General features: G+C 46.4%; 2 protein-coding genes across 2 annotated transcripts in view; one reads left to right on the forward strand and one right to left on the reverse strand.

The window, feature by feature from the left end:
- Positions 1-2,149: 2,149 nt before the first annotated feature.
- LOC121534174 (lipoma-preferred partner homolog) overlaps positions 2,150-19,732 on the forward strand; it is a 421,644-nt gene continuing 404,061 nt past the window's right edge. The window contains exons 1-2 of the mRNA XM_041840707.2: positions 2,150-2,230; positions 8,960-9,058. The gene's annotated coding sequence lies outside the window, so the exon portion shown is untranslated. The remainder of the gene's footprint in view (positions 2,231-8,959; positions 9,059-19,732) is intronic.
- Positions 10,627-19,732, reverse strand: part of LOC121533036 (uncharacterized PE-PGRS family protein PE_PGRS54-like) — a 35,296-nt gene continuing 26,190 nt past the window's right edge. The window contains exons 3-4 of the mRNA XM_045212339.1: positions 11,710-14,423; positions 10,627-10,640 (exon numbers count right to left, since the gene is read on the reverse strand). Of these exons, the coding sequence (XP_045068274.1) occupies positions 10,627-10,640; positions 11,710-14,423 (2,728 nt within the window). The remainder of the gene's footprint in view (positions 10,641-11,709; positions 14,424-19,732) is intronic.

Consider the following 19,732-nt stretch of genomic DNA (forward strand, 5'->3'; position numbering starts at 1 on the left):
ATTAATTTGTGTGTTTTACAATGTTTGCATGGCAATACAAACACAAGATAAGATGAGGAAGAGCATTTGTAAATATAACATTTACTGCCTTACATGGGCAAATTACTGCCTTACATGGGTAATTACTGCCTTACATGGGCAAATTACTGCCTTACATGGGCAAATTACTGCCTTACATGGGCAAATTACTGCCTTACATGGGCAAATTACTGCCTTACATTGGTAAATTACTGCCTTAAATGGTCAAATTACATGGGAAAATAACTGCCTTACATGGGCAAATGATTGCCTTACATGGGAACATTTCTACCTTACATGGACAAATTACTGCCTTGCATGGGTAAATTACTGCTTTACATGGACAAATGACTGCCTTACATGGACAAATTACTGCCTTGCATGGGTAAATTACTGCCTTACATGGGCAAATTATTGCCTTACATAGGCAAATTACATGGCCAAATTGCTGCCTTACATGGACAAATTACTGCCTTACAAGGACAAATTACGGCCTTGCGTGGGTAAATTACTGCCTTACATGGGTAAATTGCTGCCTTACAAGGACAAATGACTGCCTTACAAGGACAAATTACGGCCTTGCGTGGGCAAATTACTGCCTTACATGGGTAAATTACTGCCTTACATGGACAGATTACATGGGAAATTACTGCCTTACATGGGTAAATTGCTGCCTTACATGGACAAATTACTGCCTGCAATGTAGAGTATATATTTTTTGCCTGCTGAAGACGTCTATATCAGTCTGCTAATACAGGACTAGCAAAGGCCCAGTGCACTACTTTTGTGAAATAAATTAAATTAAATTAAATGTATTTGTATTTTAGTGTTTACCAGCATGTGTAACTTGAGTCTGATAATTATCTGTACAAAACTGTTAATCTGATAACACTTGTCGAATATAAAAATACTTGCTTGATATATGTTTTCCAGTTTCTAGAAATACTTTGCAAATGCAACTTATTTCTATGTGAAAACTGAAATAGTGTATTCATTCCTTTTACTAGACACTCTTATCCAGAGCAACTTACGGTAGTGAGTGCATACATTTTTCATACTGGTCCCCCGTGGGAATTGAACCCACAACCCTGGCATTGCAAGCACCATGCTCTACCAACAGAGCTACATCATCACAAACCACTTGATGTCTCAATGGACTCAATTACTGTAGTGCACATTGTTTCTCTTCATTAAAAAAACAACATTTTAGTCATTTAGCAGACGCTCTTATCCAGAGCGACTCACAGTTAGTGAGTGCATACATTTTTCATACATGGTGATGGAACTTCTACAGGTACAAACCTAGATGACCAGCCTACGTACAATACAGTAATGTACATTTACATTAAGCGGTTTGTAAGAATGGTAAATTAATACCGCACACAAAAAAAAGTGGTTGTTTTCTATGTTATTTGATCAAGAAAAATATTTAATTTGATGTGGATGTTTTGTGTTTTTGCCCATAACTTTGTACCTTTTGATGTAAATGTTTGAAGGCAGGGTTTTGTTCTTTCTGAATTCTATTAGAATGGTAATTCCAGAGAAAGGGACAGGGCAACAACTCTTACAATTCCAACTACTGAATCTTTTTTTGCCCGGCTACAGCGGTATATATAGGTCCGCTAATACTAGCCCAGTGCACTACTTTTGTGAAAACAATATATATATATATATATATATATATATATATATATATATATATATATATTTTCTATATATTTATTTTAATTCTGATTTTTCAGAGGCTGCTGAGAGCAGCACCCCTTCATTCCCGCGGTTATGCTTACACGGACAAATGACTGCCTTACATTAGCAAATTATTACCTTACATGGACAAATTATTATATTACATGGGCAAATTACTGCGTTACATGGGCAAATTCCTGCCTTGCATGAGCAAATGACATGGGCAAATGACTGCCTTACATGGGTAAATGACTGCCTTACATGGGTAAATGACTGCCTTACATGGGTAAATGACTGCCTTACATGGGTAAATGACTGCCTTACATGGGTAAAAGACTGCCTTACATGGGTAAATGACTGCCTTACATGGGAAAAAGACTGCCTTACATGGGCAAACATCTCCACGGACTCTCTGGCCGTTGGAATTTCCAGCTCTGACGTCACTGCCTGCCACTTTCAGATTTGGGGAAAATAAGTTTCACTTTCTTAGTGGGATTCTGAAACTCTTGATTCCTAGAAAGCCGAGGTAAGAGAAACATGGAAACCTATTTCATATTTGTGTATTTGAACATGGGAGATTATAGAAATGTAGCTTATGATGCCATGTTGTTCGTTCATGTAAAGAATGCAGAAGAAATAGCTAAAGGTTTATTGTTCCTGTTTGAGGTGATGCTTTTTACTGTAGCTCTGAGTTGAAGTCGAGGGCGTGGGCTCACCGCTCTGAAAGGGGGGTCGAGAGTTTTTTCCCCACATAGCTAACTTGTTACCTTACACCGACATATTGTAGCAGTAGTTTGAACAAAATATCACTAGACAGTTATTAATTAGTTTCACATATCGATGTTTGCAACATTGTGTCTGTTCGCGCGTCTATTTTGACGTTCTTTCTGCTCGAGGTGGCCTGTATGACCAATACGGAAGAGAACGTTTTAGCGCCTGGACAACGTGTCTTTTCCATAATAGTTTCAGGATTCATCATTTATCATATGCGCAACGTTTTAAAACCAGTTTTAATTGGGACTGCCATAGTCTAGAACAGCGACACATCTGTCAGTTCTGACGTGTAAACTCAAGTGTCTTTCTGGTCTTAAAACAACTCGTAGTTCTGTTGGTTCATGAGAGCCTGTCTGCGCTCGCACTGTGCAGACACTTCCTAACAAATCCCGAGTTGTTTCAATCAAAACTAGGCTTATTAAACTACCATGTAATAGTAGAGTTCACCTTAGTTCTTACCGTAATTCTCAATCATTGGGCGGCAGGTAGCTTAGTGGTTAAGAGCGTTGTGCCAGTAACCGAAAGGTCGCTGGTTCTAATCCCCGAGCCGACTAGGTGAAATAATCTGTCGATGTGCCCTTGAGCAAGGCACTGAACCCTAATTGCTCCTGTAAGTCGCTCTGGATAAGAGCGTCTGCTGTAAAATGTAATTGGATAGGGTTTATAGAATATGTAGATGCTTATTTTTTTTTCTCATACTGACACAGTTTACAAAGTCTAGTAGTCTTGGAATGCATTATTTGACTCAATTAGTTCCCAATGCATTTCAAGAATGGAAATATGTAAGTCTTGGGACTAACCGTCATGTCAACACACCAAAGACATTGTTCTGTTCATCTCCAAAGTAGCTAACATGCTGCAATATTAATACCTCCCCCTCAAGTTGCTGCTGAAGAGATTCATATCAATTCAAATCAAACTCTCACTTTGATATGAATTTCAAATCAATAACATCAAGGTCCCCAGAGAGCTCTTGCACGCTCATCAAACTGAATATATCTGTGTCATCCTCCCTCACACATTTGGACTCGGGCAACATTAAAAACCCCAACTGTCTTTTTAAGATCTCTGCTTTAAAAGAACACGTTTGACAGTCGTGGAGACGGGATGCTCAAGTTAAAAGTGAAGTCCCTTAGCTATCTGCCTTGCTTTGAGCCCAGGCGGCACTAGCGGCACTACCAGGCCTGTGTGTTTTAATACAAGGTTTTAATGAGTGTAGGGCTGGAAGAAGAAGACGTAGCCCTCTCAGGTGGAGATCAGGACACTGTAGGCCACTGTAGGCCTGCGGAGCAGGAGCTATGCAGGTGGTACTGATATGCATGAGGTTTGAATTCCGGCCCACTGTATATTCTGTCGACTCATGTCCAGAACACTATATATGACACAGCATGTTATTGTTGTACATTTTTAAATTACGAACTTCATAGGACACTTTGAAGATACAATCTGAAGTGCTTGAGTGCACATTGACATAATGGGGACAGACTGGATGGTTGGAGCTAAGCTCATTCCTCTGCACCTGTTCCAGGGTTCTAGCTGTCATGCTAGTGGCTAGTGCAGAGGAGTGACCAGAGTGACTCATGTCATATTACACATAAGGAGATGAGAGAGAGAGAGAGAGAGAGAGAGAGAGAGAGAGAGAGAGAGAGAGAGAGAGAGAGAGAGAGAGAGAGAGAGAGAGAGAGAGAGAGAGAGAGAGAGAGAGAGAGCGAGAGAGAGAGAGAGAGAGCGAGAGAGAGAGAGAGAGAGAGAGTGAGAGAGAGAGAGAGAGAGAGAGAGAGAGAGAGAGAGAGAGAGAGAGAGAGAGAGAGAGAGAGAGAGAGAGCGAGAGAGAGAGAGAGAGAGAGAGAGAGAGCCCACTACCCTGGCGTTACAAGCGCCATGCTCTACCAGCTGAGCTACAGAGGACCACAGTATCTTGGCCCCTGCTCTGCTTTGGTCAGCCATGATTTATTACTGCTTGATATGACAGACAGGAAGGACCAGTTGGTTGATATGACAGACAGGAAGGACCAGTTGGTTGATATGACAGACAGGAAGGACCAGTTGGTTGATATGACAGACAGGAAGGACCAGTTGGTTGATATGACAGACAGGAAGGACCAGTTGGTTGATATGACAGACAGGAAGGACCAGTTGGTTGATATGACAGACAGGAAGGACCAGTTGGTTGATATGACAGACAGGAAGGACCAGTTGGTTGATATGACAGACAGGAAGGACCAGTTGGTTGATATGACGGACAGGAAGGACCAGTTGGTTGATATGACAGACAGGAAGGACCAGTTGGTTGATATGACAGACAGGAAGGACCTGTTGGTTGATATGGAAGGACCAGTTGGATGGATGATATGACAGACAGGAAGGACCAGTTAGTTGATATGACAGACAGGAAGGACCAGTTGGTTGATATGACAGACAGGAAGGACCTGTTGGTTGATATGGAAGGACCAGTTGGTTGATATGACAGACAGGAAGGACCAGTTGGTTGATATGGAAGGACCAGTTGGTTGATATGACAGACAGGAAGGATCAGTTGGTTGATATGACAGACAGGAAGGACCAGTTGGTTGATATGACAGACAGGAAGGACCAGTTGGTTGATATGACAGACAGGAAGGACCAGTTGGTTGATATGGAAGGACCAGTTGGTTGATATGACAGACAGGAAGGACCAGTTGGTTGATATAGAAAGACCAGTTGGTTGATATGACAGACAGGAAGGACCAGTTGGTTGATATGACAGACAGGACCGACCTGTTGGTTGATATGACAGACAGGACCGACCTGTTGGTTGATATGACAGACAGGAAGGACCAGTTGGTTGATATGACAGACAGGAAGGACCAGTTGGTTGATATGACGGACAGGACCGACCAGTTGGTTGATATGACAGACAGGAAGGACCAGTTGGTTGATATGGAAGGACCAGTTGGATGATATGACAGACAGGAAGGACCAGTTGGTTGATATGACAGACAGGAAGGATCAGTTGGTTGATATGGAAGGACCAGTTGGTTGATATGACAGACAGGTAGGACCAGTTGGTTGATATGACAGACAGGAAGGACCAGTTGGTTGATATGACAGACAGGAAGGACCAGTTGGTTGATATGGAAGGACCAGTTGGATGATATGACAGACAGGAAGGACCAGTTGGTTGATATGACAGACAGGAAGGATCAGTTGGTTGATATGGAGGGACCAGTTGGTTGATATGACAGACAGGTAGGACCAGTTGGTTGATATGACAGACAGGAAGGACCAGTTGGTTGATATGACAGACAGGAAGGACCAGTTGGTTGATATGGAAGGACCAGTTAGATGGATGATATGACGGACAGGACCGACCAGTTGGTTGATATGACGGACAGGACCAACCAGTTGGTTGACATGACAGACAGGAAGGACCAGTTGGTTGATATGGAAGGACCAGTTGGTTGATATGACGGACAGGACCGACCAGTTGGTTGATATGACAGACAGGAAGGACCAGTTGGTTGATATGGCAGACAGGAAGGACCAGTTGGTTGATATGACAGACAGGAAGGACCAGTTGGTTGATATGACAGACAGGAAGGACCAGTTGGTTGATATGACGGACAGGACCGACCAGTTGGTTGATATGACAGACAGGAAGGACCAGTTGGTTGATATGACAGACAGGAAGGACCAGTTGGTTGATATGACAGACAGGAAGGACCAGTTGGTTGATATGACAGACAGGAAGGACCAGTTGGTTGATATGACAGACAGGAAGGACCAGTTGGTTGATATGACAGACAGGAAGGATCAGTTGGTTGATATGACAGACAGGAAGGACCAGTTGGTTGATATGACAGACAGGAAGGACCAGTTGGTTGATATGACAGACAGGAAGGACCAGTTGGTTGATATGACAGACAGGAAGGACCAGTTGGTTGATATGACAGACAGGAAGGACCAGTTGGTTGATATGACAGACAGGAAGGACCAGTTGGTTGATATGGAAGGACCAGTTGGTTGATATGACAGACAGGAAGGACCAGTTGGTTGATATGACAGACAGGAAGGACCAGTTGGTTGATATGGAAGGACCAGTTGGATGGATGATATGACGGACAGGACCGACCAGTTGGTTGATATGACAGACAGGACCAACCAGTTGGTTGATATGACAGACAGGAAGGACCAGTTGGTTGATATGACAGACAGGAAGGATCAGTTGGTTGATATGACAGACAGGAAGGACCAGTTGGTTGATATGACAGACAGGAAGGACCAGTTGGTTGATATGGAAGGACCAGTTGGATGGATGATATGACGGACAGGACCGACCAGTTGGTTGATATGACAGACAGGAAGGACCAGTTGGTTGATATGACAGACAGGTAGGACCAGTTTGTTGATATGACAGACAGGAAGGACCAGTTGGTTGATATGACAGACAGGAAGGACCAGTTGGTTGATATGGAAGGACCAGTTGGATGGATGATATGACGGACAGGACCGACCAGTTGGTTGATATGACAGACAGGACCAACCAGTTGGTTGATATGACGGACAGGACCAACCAGTTGGTTGATATGACAGACAGGAAGGACCAGTTGGTTGATATGACGGACAGGAAGGACCAGTTGGTTGATATGGAAGGACCAGTTGGTTGATATGACGGACAGGACCGACCAGTTGGTTGATATGACAGACAGGAAGGACCAGTTGGTTGATATGGCAGACAGGAAGGACCAGTTGGTTGATATGACAGACAGGAAGGACCAGTTGGTTGATATGGAAGGACCAGTTGGTTGATATGACGGACAGGACCGACCAGTTGGTTGATATGACAGACAGGAAGGACCAGTTGGTTGATATGGCAGACAGGAAGGACCAGTTGGTTGATATGACAGACAGGAAGGACCAGTTGGTTGATATGACAGACAGGAAGGACCAGTTGGTTGATATGGAAGGACCAGTTGGATGGATGATATGACGGACAGGACCGACCAGTTGGTTGATATGATAGACAGGAAGGACCAGTTGGTTGATATGATAGACAGGAAGGACCAGTTGGTTGATATGATAGACAGGAAGGACCAGTTGGTTGATATGACGGACAGGACCAACCAGTTGGTTGATATGACAGACAGGAAGGACCAATTGGTTGATATGACAGACAGGAAGGATCAGTTGGTTGATATGACAGACAGGAAGGACCAGTTGGTTGATATGACAGACAGGAAGGACCAGTTGGTTGATATGGAAGGACCAGTTGGATGGATGATATGACGGACAGGACCGACCAGTTGGTTGATATGACAGACAGGAAGGACCAGTTGGTTGATATGACAGACAGGAAGGACCAGTTGGTTGATATGACAGACAGGAAGGACCAGTTGGTTGATATGACAGACAGGAAGGACCAGTTGGTTGATATGACAGACAGGAAGGACCAGTTGGTTGATATGGAAGGACCAGTTGGTTGATATGACAGACAGGAAGGACCAGTTGGTTGATATGACAGACAGGAAGGACCAGTTGGTTGATATGGAAGGACCAGTTGGTTGATATGACAGACAGGAAGGACCAGTTGGTTGATATAGAAAGACCAGTTGGTTGATATGACAGACAGGAAGGACCAGTTGGTTGATATGACAGACAGGAAGGACCAGTTGGTTGATATGACAGACAGGAAGGACCAGTTGGTTGATATGGAAGGACCAGTTGGTTGATATGACAGACAGGAAGGACCAGTTGGTTGATATGACAGACAGGAAGGACCAGTTGGTTGATATGACAGACAGGAAGGACCAGTTGGTTGATATGACAGACAGGAAGGACCAGTTGGTTGATATGACAGACAGGAAGGACCAGTTGGTTGATATGACAGACAGGAAGGATCAGTTGGTTGATATGACAGACAGGAAGGACCAGTTGGTTGATATGGAAGGACCAGTTGGATGGATGATATGACGGACAGGACGGACCTGTTGGTTGATATGACAGACAGGACCAACCAGTTGGTTGATATGACAGACAGGAAGGATCAGTTGGTTGATATGGCAGACAGGGAAGACCAGACATAGTGCATGGAAAGAGTTGCCTGCTCCTTGTGCAAAGTTCAGTTTCAGGAGCACTGTATCATTAGCCTGGTCCCAGATCTGTTTGTGCTATTGCCAACTTTATTGTTCATGTTTGTTATGACAATGAGTGAAGGCGTTAACATGATAGCACAAACTGAGTGGCACTCAGGCTACTGTGCTATCCATTCAATGATATGAACTCTAAGGAAGGGGGGACCAGAATAATGTCTGTGTTGGTGTTGGCCTTTGTACAAAGGATCACGCAACTTCTCCGAAATAGAATGACTTTGAACCTTGTAGTCATTGATTCTATTTCCATGTCAAACTCACCCAGGAATGACTGTTGTAGTCATCATCTATTTCTAACCCTAGCTCACTCTGGCCCGGCTCAGACAGTCATACATGCCTGCTCTCTCTTTCAGACGTGAAGGAAGGTGTACCAGAAGAAAGAGGCAGCGACCAGGAGGAGACCAAAGAACCGTCATACCAGCTGTGAGGTCAATACTTCAAGAGAGGAAGAGGTAGGCCTAGTCATACTACAGTATACTAAAGCTGTGTCTGTCTTCCTGCGATGTCCTATTGCTTCCTGCGATGTCCTATTGCTTCCTGCTATGTCCTATTGCTTCCTGCGATGTCCTATTGCTTCCTGCTATGTCCTATTGCTTCCTGCGATGTCCTATTGCTTCCTGATATGTCCTATTGCTTCCTGCGATGTCCTATTGCTTCCTGCTATGTCCTATTGCTTCCTGCGATGTCCTATTGCTTCCTGCTATGTCCTATTGCTTCCTGCTATGTCCTATTGCTTCCTGCTATGTCCTATTGCTTCCTGCTATGTCCTATTGCTTCCTGCGATGTCCTATTGCTTCCTGCAATGTCCTATTGCTTCCTGCTATGTCCTATTGCTTCCTGCGATGTCCTATTGCTTCCAGCGATGTCCTATTGCTTCCTGCTATGTCCTATTGCTTCCTGCTATGTCCTATTGCTTCCTGCGATGTCCTATTGCTTCCTGCTATGTCCTATTGCTTCCTGCTATGTCCTATTGCTTCCTGCTATGTCCTATTGCTTCCTGCTATGTCCTATTGCTTCCTGATATGTCCTATTGCTTCCTGCGATGTCCTATTGCTTCCTGCAATGTCCTATTGCTTCCTGCTATGTCCTATTGCTTCCTGTTATGTCCTATTGCTTCCTGCTATGTCCTATTGCTTCCTGCTATGTCCTATTGCTTCCTGCTATGTCCTATTGCTTCCTGCTATGTCCTATTGCTTCCTGCGATGTCCTATTGCTTCCTGCTATGTCCTATTGCTTCCTGCTATGTCCTATTGCTTCCTGCTATGTCCTATTGCTTCCTGCTATGTCCTATTGCTTCCTGCGATGTCCTATTGCTTCCTGCAATGTCCTATTGCTTCCTGCTATGTCCTATTGCTTCCTGCGATGTCCTATTGCTTCCAGCGATGTCCTATTGCTTCCTGCTATGTCCTATTGCTTCCTGCTATGTCCTATTGCTTCCTGCGATGTCCTATTGCTTCCTGCTATGTCCTATTGCTTCCTGCTATGTCCTATTGCTTCCTGCTATGTCCTATTGCTTCCTGCTATGTCCTATTGCTTCCTGATATGTCCTATTGCTTCCTGCGATGTCCTATTGCTTCCTGCAATGTCCTATTGCTTCCTGCTATGTCCTATTGCTTCCTGTTATGTCCTATTGCTTCCTGCTATGTCCTATTGCTTCCTGCTATGTCCTATTGCTTCCTGCTATGTCCTATTGCTTCCTGCTATGTCCTATTGCTTCCTGCTATGTCCTATTGCTTCCTGCTATGTCCTATTGTATTGCATCAGTTCAGGTACTTGAGGAGTGTTGTCTTGGAGCTGCCTGTAATCGTTTCAACCCCTCCACTGTCCATTGGAACAGAGTTGGGTTGGGATCGGTAACCTCACTCCTCAGCTTGAAATGTCTCTATCAAATGCTAGCTTTTCGGTGGCGTAGCTGGCTAAGACATTGCCAAGAGGACGCTCAGGTGTTTTGTGAGAAAAGGAAGGAAAGATCAAGGACTGGTAAGGACTTGTGAGAGAGGTCGATGTACTGTGAAGCCTGTTACTCCAGCAGTACTGGGGAAGGGTCTCAGTCATGAGTAATGATGTCGTGTTAATCACCAGCAGTCTGTCTGTGTGGCAGACAGTGGGACTGTTAAATGGGTTATCAGTACCTACCTGTTAGGTACACCCCAGGTGGTTTGGTAAAGGAGCCAGGTTAACTTTTATTCATGAATAACATGTTTGTCTTTAGGCTACTGAATAGGTGGTTCAGAGGGGGCAACCAGTAGTGCTGAGCGATTGGGGGAGGGGAGTAGACTGTTGGCCTTGTCCCTGGAGAATAGACTGTTGGCCTTGTCCCTGGAGAATAGACTGTTGGCCTTGTCCCTGTAGAATAGACTGTTGGCCTTGTCCCTGTAGAGTAGACTGTTGGCCTTGTCCCTGTAGAGTAGACTGAGGCCTTGTCCCTGTAGAGTAGACTGTTGGCCTTGTCCCTGTAGAGTTAGTAGAGTAGACTGTTGGCCTTGTCCCTGTAGACTAGACTGTTGGCCTTGTCCCTGTAGAGTAGACTGTTGGCCTTGTCCCTGTAGAGTAGACTGTTGGCCTTGTCCCTGTAGAGTAGACTGTTGGCCTTGTCCCTGTAGACTAGACTGTTGGCCTTGTCCCTGTAGAGTAGACTGTTGGCCTTGTCCCTGTAGACTAGACTGTTGGCCTTGTCCCTGTAGAGTAGACTGTTGGCCTTGTCCCTGTAGAGTTAGTAGACTAGACTGTTGGCCTTGTCCCTGTAGACTAGACTGTTGGCCTTGTCCCTGTAGAGTTAGTAGAGTAGACTGTTGGCCTTGTCCCTGTAGACTAGACTGTTGGCCTTGTCCCTGTAGAGTAGACTGTTGGCCTTGTCCCTGTAGAGTTAGTAGAGTAGACTGTTGGCCTTGTCCCTGTAGACTAGACTGTTGGCCTTGTCCCTGTAGAGTAGACTGTTGGCCTTGTCCCTGTAGAGTTAGTAGAGTAGACTGTTGGCCTTGTCCCTGTAGAGTTAGTAGAGTAGACTGTTGGCCTTGTCCCTGTAGACTAGACTGTTGGCCTTGTCCCTGGAGAGTTGGTAGGGTAGACTGCTGAGTGGATACACAGACAGAAGTAGTGCTACTGTCCCCTATACTGCTGTCCCCTATACTGCTGTCCCCTATACTGCTGTCCCCTATACTGCTGTCTCCTATACTGCTGTCTCCTATACTGCTGTCCCCTATACTGCTGTCCCCTATACTGCTGTCTCCTATACTGCTGTCTCCTATACTGCTGTCCCCTATACTGCTGTCCCCTATACTGCTGTCTCCTATACTGCTGTCTCCTATACTGCTGTCCCCTATACTGCTGTCCCCTATACTGCTGTCCCCTATACTGCTGTCTCCTATACTGCTGTCCCCTATACTGCTGTCTCCTATACTGCTGTCTCCTATACTGCTGTCCCCTATACTGCTGTCTCCTATACTGCTGTCCCCTATACCGCTGTCCCCTATACCGCTGTCCCCTATACCGCTGTCCCCTATACCGCTGTCCCCTATACTGCTGTCTCCTATACTGCTGTCTCCTATACTGCTGTCCCCTATACTGCTGTCTCCTATACTGCTGTCTCCTATACTGCTGTCCCCTATACTGCTGTCCCCTATACTGCTGTCCCCTATACTGCTGTCCCCTATACTGCTGTCTCCTATACTGCTGTCTCCTATACTGCTGTCCCCTATACTGCTGTCCCCTATACTGCTGTCCCCTATACTGCTGTCCCCTATACTGCTGTCTCCTATACTGCTGTCCCCTATACTGCTGTCTCCTATACTGCTGTCCCCTATATTGCTGTCCCCTATACCGCTGTCCCCTATACCGCTGTCCCCTATACCGCTGTCCCCTATACCGCTGTCTCCTATACTGCTGTCCCCTATACAGCTGTCCCCTATACTGCTGTCCCCTATACTGCTGTCCCCTATACTGCTGTCTCCTATACTGCTGTCCCCTATACTGCTGTCCCCTATACTGCTGTCTCCTATACTGCTGTCTCCTATACTGCTGTCCCCTATACTGCTGTCTCCTATACTGCTGTCCCCTATACTGCTGTCCCCTATACTGCTGTCTCCTATACTGCTGTCCCCTATACTGCTGTCCCCTATACTGCTGTCCCCTATACTGCTGTCTCCTATACTGCTGTCCCCTATACTGCTGTCTCCTATACTGCTGTCCCCTATACTGCTGTCCCCTATACTGCTGTCCCCTATACTGCTGTCTCCTATACCGCTGTCTCCTATACCGCTGTCTCCTATACCGCTGTCTCCTATACCGCTGTCTCCTATACCGCTGTCCCCTATACTGCTGTCTCCTATACTGCTGTCCCCTATACTGCTGTCCCCTATACTGCTGTCCCCTATACTGCTGTCCCCTATACTGCTGTCCCCTATACTGCTGTCTCCTATACTGCTGTCCCCTATACTGCTGTCCCCTATACTGCTGTCCCCTATACTGCTGTCCCCTATACTGCTGTCTCCTATACTGCTGTCTCCTATACAGCTGTCCCCTATACTGCTGTCTCCTATACTGCTGTCCCCTATACTGCTGTCTCCTATACTGCTGTCTCCTATACTGCTGTCCCCTATACTGCTGTCCCCTATACTGCTGTCCCCTATACTGCTGTCCCCTATACTGCTGTCCCCTATACTGCTGTCTCCTATACTGCTGTCCCCTATACTGCTGTCTCCTATACTGCTGTCTCCTATACTGCTGTCTCCTATACTGCTGTCCCCTATACTGCTGTCTCCTATACTGCTGTCCCCTATACTGCTGTCTCTTATACTGCTGTCTCCTATACTGCTGTCTCCTATACTGCTGTCCCCTATACTGCTGTCTCCTATACTGCTGTCTCCTATACTGCTGTCCCCTATACTGCTGTCCCCTATACTGCTGTCCCCTATACTGCTGTCTCCTATACTGCTGTCCCCTATACTGCTGTCCCCTATACTGCTGTCCCCTATACTGCTGTCCCCTATACTGCTGTCTCCTATACTGCTGTCCCCTATACTGCTGTCTCCTATACTGCTGTCCCCTATACTGCTGTCCCCTATACTGCTGTCCCCTATACTGCTGTCTCCTATACTGCTGTCCCCTATACTGCTGTCCCCTATACTGCTGTCCCCTATACTGCTGTCCCCTATACTGCTGTCTCCTATACTGCTGTCCCCTATACTGCTGTCTCCTATACTGCTGTCTCCTATACTGCTGTCCCCTATACTGCTGTCCCCTATACTGCTGTCCCCTATACTGCTGTCCCCTATACTGCTGTCTCCTATACTGCTGTCCCCTATACTGCTGTCCCCTATACTGCTGTCCCCTATACTGCTGTCTCCTATACTGCTGTCCCCTATACTGCTGTCCCCTATACTGCTGTCCCCTATACTGCTGTCCCCTATACTGCTGTCCCCTATACTGCTGTCCCCTATACTGCTGTCCCCTATACTGCTGTCTCCTATACTGCTGTCCCCTATACTGCTGTCTCCTATACTGCTGTCTCCTATACTGCTGTCCCCTATACTGCTGTCCCCTATACTGCTGTCCCCTATACTGCTGTCCCCTATACTGCTGTCCCCTATACTGCTGTCCCCTATACTGCTGTCCCCTATACTGCTGTCCCCTATACTGCTGTCCCCTATACTGCTGTCTCCTATACTGCTGTCTCCTATACTGCTGTCCCCTATACTGCTGTCCCCTATACTGCTGTCTCCTATACTGCTGTCCCCTATACTGCTGTCTCCTATACTGCTGTCCCCTATACTGCTGTCCCCTATACTGCTGTCCCCTATACTGCTGTCTCCTATACAGCTGAATCAGAGATCAGACACTCCAACTCACTAGAAGGCAGCATGTGGTTTTGCATTGGAACATGAATGGCTCTGTATTCATACAGCTTGTGCTTTCACAGCTGCGTGCACATCGTGTCGTTCAGTGTATTGGATGGTACAGCTTTGCAAAAAAAATAATTTGCATCTTTTGTCTTTTGTTCAACTTCAGAACTGTAATTAGCTTGTGTGTCAAGGCGGGGGGTCACTAGTTCTGGGGACCCATGTGCCTGCCATCAGTCTTTTTTTTTTTTTTTTTATGTAAGAAGTTATTTTGACAGTAACTCTCCAGAAAGTCATTCAGCCACCTTTCTCATTTCCATATGTACTAGGAAGCTGTGTGTGTGTGTGTGTTTCTTGGGCTTCAGGAATGTGACTGAAAAAGTGCCTCAGGCCTTGAAAAATACAACATGTAACCGATTGAAAGTAAGGGGATATCTGTGAACGAAATGTTGTGGTCAAGGCTAAAATGGCGCCAGTGTAATGAGTGGAGCTTACTCAGGTGTTCAAAAGAGCATATCAGACCGAGAGCCTAACGCTTCTTAGGTAGTTCTTTATGAGTTTTAGTTGAGAAAACGATCTCTCCAGTTACAGGGATGGTAAAAACTGCTTGATTGCCGTAGCAACATCAGGGAAACTGGGCATAAGGGAGTGGTGCTTCAAATACAGCCGTTCCGCAAACATCTTTAATTGAGCCTCTCGTTCTCCTTAACTGCCGGCCTCAACACGTTACGGAAAGAGATTAACTGTATAGGAAGCTCTGGGGACAGATCGTCTGGATACTGGACAGCTAATAAACTGGCAGATGCAAACAAGTAGCCTAGTGTTTAACAGCATTGGGGCAGTAACTGAAAGGTCGCTGGTTCGAATCCCCAAGCCTACTAGGTGAAAAATCTCCCGATGTGCTCTTGAGAAAGGCTCATAAACCTAATTGCTCCTAGAAGTCGCTCTGGATAAGAGCGTCTGCTAAATGACTAACATGTAAATCTTTAGTGGACAGTTATTGAGGGCTTCTAGGAGCAATTAGGTTTATGAGCCTTTCTCAAGAGCACATCGGGAGATTTTTCGTTCATATTGGTGAACCGGCGTTTTTAGTTATGTGGTTGCGATATCAACAGTCCCTTATAGCTGGTAAATGTAGGCATGCATCATTTAAGACTTGGCAATACTTAGTATAGAAAACAGTCGGGCCCTGGACCTAGAAAACAGTCGGGCCCTGGACCTAGAAAACAGTCGGGCCCTGGACCTAGAAAACAGTCGGGCCCTGGACCTACAGGCCTGGACTTTTGGTGCAGGTATAGCCAACTAGCGCAAAAATAATATTGCAATATATTTTTGGGTTATCACTAGCAGGCTGTAGGCCTCTACGTAGAAAACAGAGAGACAAGCACAGACACAGTCTTCCTTCTCAGAGAAAGACAAGCACAGACACAGTCTTCCTTCTCAGAGAGAGACAAGCACAGACACAGTCTTCCTTCTCAGAGAAAGACAAGCACAGGGTGTAGTGCACCTGCGCCTTCCTTCTCAGAGAAAGACAAGCACAGACTTCCTTCTCAGAGAGAGACAAGCACAGACACAGTCTTCCTTCTCAGAGAGAGACAAGCACAGACACAGTCTTCCTTCTCAGAGAAAGACAAGCACAGACACAGTCTTCCTTCTCAGAGAAAGACAAGCACAGACACAGTCTTCCTTCTCAGAGAAAGAAAGACAGACAGACAGAGAGAGAAGCAGCAAGGAGGACTTCAGGGGAGTCTCTCAAGGTGAAGCAGCAAGTGTAATAGTGTTGCTCCCGTCCCTCTCCTCGCCCCTACCTGGGCTTGAACCAGGGACCCTCTGCACACATCGACAACAGTCACCCTCGAAGCACCGTTACCTAACTAGCTAGCCATTTCACACCGGTTACACAAGGAGGATTTCAGGAGACCAGGGGAGTCTCTCAAGGTGGATTTAATTTACCTTAAATATTGCAGCCAATTTGTGTAGGCTATTAGCCAGACAAAACCCGCTGAGTTCAACAATATATAGTGGCTGAATTTATCCTCAAGCCGACAACTTTTTTCCTCATTGTTGATGTATATATATATTTTTTAAATAGTAGCTAAATACCGTAGCCTATATAGCTGTAGACAGCAGGCTACACTGCATAATGAAACTATCCCTAGTAAGATAGTGTTTTGAGGGTGGACTGACTGTCCCCTGTAGCTCATTTGGTAGAGCATGGTGCTTGCAACGCCAGGGTTGTGGGTTCGATTCCCACGGGGGGCCAGTATGAAAAACGTATGCACTCGCTAACTGTAAGTCGCTCTGGATAAGAGGGTCTGCTAAAATGACTCAAATGTAATGTAAAAAAATTATTATTTTGCATTAATAAATTGGTTTTATGCACAACAACATTCTATCCAAGCTGGGAGAGAGCGCGAGGACGGCTCATGTCATGCAGGTTCAGGTAGCTTCTTTATACAGGACAGTTGTATATTCCAAAACATCTATTGGTAGCTGATTAGGATGTTGTTGCATCAAACATGAATTTGGCCTGTCATATTTGGCCCCTATATGAATTTGGCCTGTCATATTTGGCCCCTATATGAATTTGGCCTGTCATATTTGGCCCCTATATGAATTTGGCCTGTCATATTTGGCCCCTCTGTATTTGTATTTGTATTAATTAGGGATCCCCATTAGTTCCTGCCAAGGCAGCAGCTACACTTCCTGGGGTCCAAACATATTAAAGCACTTACATTACATATAAAACAAAATATAAAACAGTACATCATATGACATTATTACACCACTACATATCTACAATACAAAATGTTTAATACCACCATATAACAATATCACAATGTGTGCAGTGTGCATGTGTCTGTACCTTTGTGTGTGTCTCTTCACAGTCCCCGTTGTTCCATAAGGTGTATTTTTACCTGTTTTTTAAATCTGATTCTACTGCTCTGTGACTTTGGCCTGCCATATTTGGCCCCTGTGTGACTTTGGCCTGCCATATTTGGCCCCTGTGTGACTTTGGCCTGCCATATTTGGCCCCTGTTTGACTTTGGCCTTCCCTTGGAGAAGCCAAGGGGAATACATTTTGCCCTCAAATCTTTCTTACTTTTTTCTCCATATTTGGTCATTTGTAGCTCTTGCGGCTCATATCTGAGCCAGAGGATATGGTGGAAGGAGAAAAAGGGATGTGAGTCATTTGAGCAGCATGAGCTCACTGAGGATGAGAGATAGAGAGAGAGGATCCTTCCTTCCCAAATTAACTGCCATTGACTGCCATTGAGACTGAGTCTTGCTGTCTATAGTCTAAAGATTGGTGTTTTTAAATCTCTGATGAAGGATTTTGAGGCTGATTCCCTGACCTGTCAATGTTTTTAATTTGCTATTTTTGATATTGTTATACTCTTGTGAATTCATGAATGGTTTTTACTAGATTACTTGTAGTTTTTCATGTTGTCTGTCTGTAATTTTTTGTAATGACTTGGTGCTGCCTATCTTGGCCAGGACGCTCTTGAAAAAGAGATTTTAAATCTCAATGAGCCCTTCCTGGTTAAATAAAGGTTAAATAAAAAAAAAATAAAAAAAAGACAATCAAATCAAATCAAATGTTATTTGCCACATGCCCGCCGAATACAACAGGTGTAGACATTACAGTGAAATGCTTACTAACAAGCCTTTAACCAACAATGCAGTTTAAGAAAAAAATAAAAAGAGCAAATAATTAAATAGCAGCAGTAAAATAAAACAGTAGGAAGGTTATATACAGGGGGGTACCGGTACAGGGTCAATGGGGGTACCGGTACAGGGTCAATGGGGGTACCGGTGCAGAGTCAATGGGGGCACCGGTGCAGAGTAAATGGGGGCACCGGTGCAGAGTAAATGGGGGCACCGGTACAGGGTCAATGGGGGCACCGGTACAGAGTCAATGGGGGTACCGGTACAGAGTCAATGGGGGCACCGGTACAGAGTCAATGGGGGCACCGGTACAGAGTCAATGGGGGCACCGGTACAGGGTCAATGGGGGCACCGGTACAGAGTCAATGGGGGCACCGGTACAGAGTCAATGGGGGCACCGGTGCAGAGTCAATGGGGGCACCGGTGCAGAGTAAATGGGGGCACCGGTACAGGGTCAATGGGGGCACCGGTACAGAGTCAATGGGGGTACCGGTACAGAGTCAATGGGGGCACCGGTACAGAGTCAATGGGGGCACCGGTACAGGGTCAATGGGGGCACCGGTACAGAGTCAATGGGGGCACCGGTACAGAGTCAATGGGGGCACCGGTGCAGAGTCAATGGGGGTACCGGTACAGGGTCAATGGGGGTACCGGTGCAGAGTCAATGGGGGCACCGGTACAGAGTCAATGGGGGTACCGGTGCAGAGTCAATGGGGGTACCGGTGCAGAGTCAATGGGGGCACCGGTACAGAGTCAATGGGGGTACCGGTGCAGAGTCAATGGGGGTACCGGTGCAGAGTCAATGGGGGTACCGGTGCAGAGTCAATGGGGGTACCGGTGCAGAGTCAATGGGGGTACCGGTGCAGAGTCAATGGGGGTACCGGTGCAGAGTCAATGGGGGCACCGGTACAGAGTCAATGGGGGCACCGGTACAGAGTCAATGGGGGCACCGGTACAGAGTAAATGGGGGCACCGGTACAGGGTCAATGGGGGTACCGGTACAGGGTCAATGGGGGCACCGGTACAGAGTCAATGGGGGCACCGGTACAGAGTAAATGGGGGCACCGGTACAGGGTCAATGGGGGTACCGGTACAGAGTCAATGGGGGCACCGGTACAGAGTAAATGGGGGCACCGGTGCAGAGTCAATGGGGGTACCGGTACAGGGTCAATGGGGGTACCGGTGCAGAGTCAATGGGGGCACCGGTACAGAGTCAATGGGGGTACCGGTGCAGAGTCAATGGGGGTACCGGTGCAGAGTCAATGGGGGTACCGTGCAGAGTCAATGGGGGTACCGGTGCAGAGTCAATGGGGGGTACCGGTGCAGAGTCAATGGGGGTACCGGTGCAGAGTCAATGGGGGTACCGGTGCAGAGTCAATGGGGGCACCGGTACAGAGTCAATGGGGGCACCGGTACAGAGTCAATGGGGGCACCGGTACAGAGTAAATGGGGGCACCGGTACAGGGTCAATGGGGGTACCGGTACAGAGTCAATGGGGGCACCGGTACAGAGTCAATGGGGGCACCGGTACAGAGTAAATGGGGGCACCGGTACAGGGTCAATGGGGGTACCGGTACAGGGTCAATGGGGGCACCGGTACAGAGTAAATGGGGGCACCGG

The sequence above is a fragment of the Coregonus clupeaformis genome, unplaced genomic scaffold (assembly GCF_020615455.1).
Source record: "Coregonus clupeaformis isolate EN_2021a unplaced genomic scaffold, ASM2061545v1 scaf0008, whole genome shotgun sequence".
Taxonomy (NCBI): domain Eukaryota; kingdom Metazoa; phylum Chordata; class Actinopteri; order Salmoniformes; family Salmonidae; genus Coregonus; species Coregonus clupeaformis.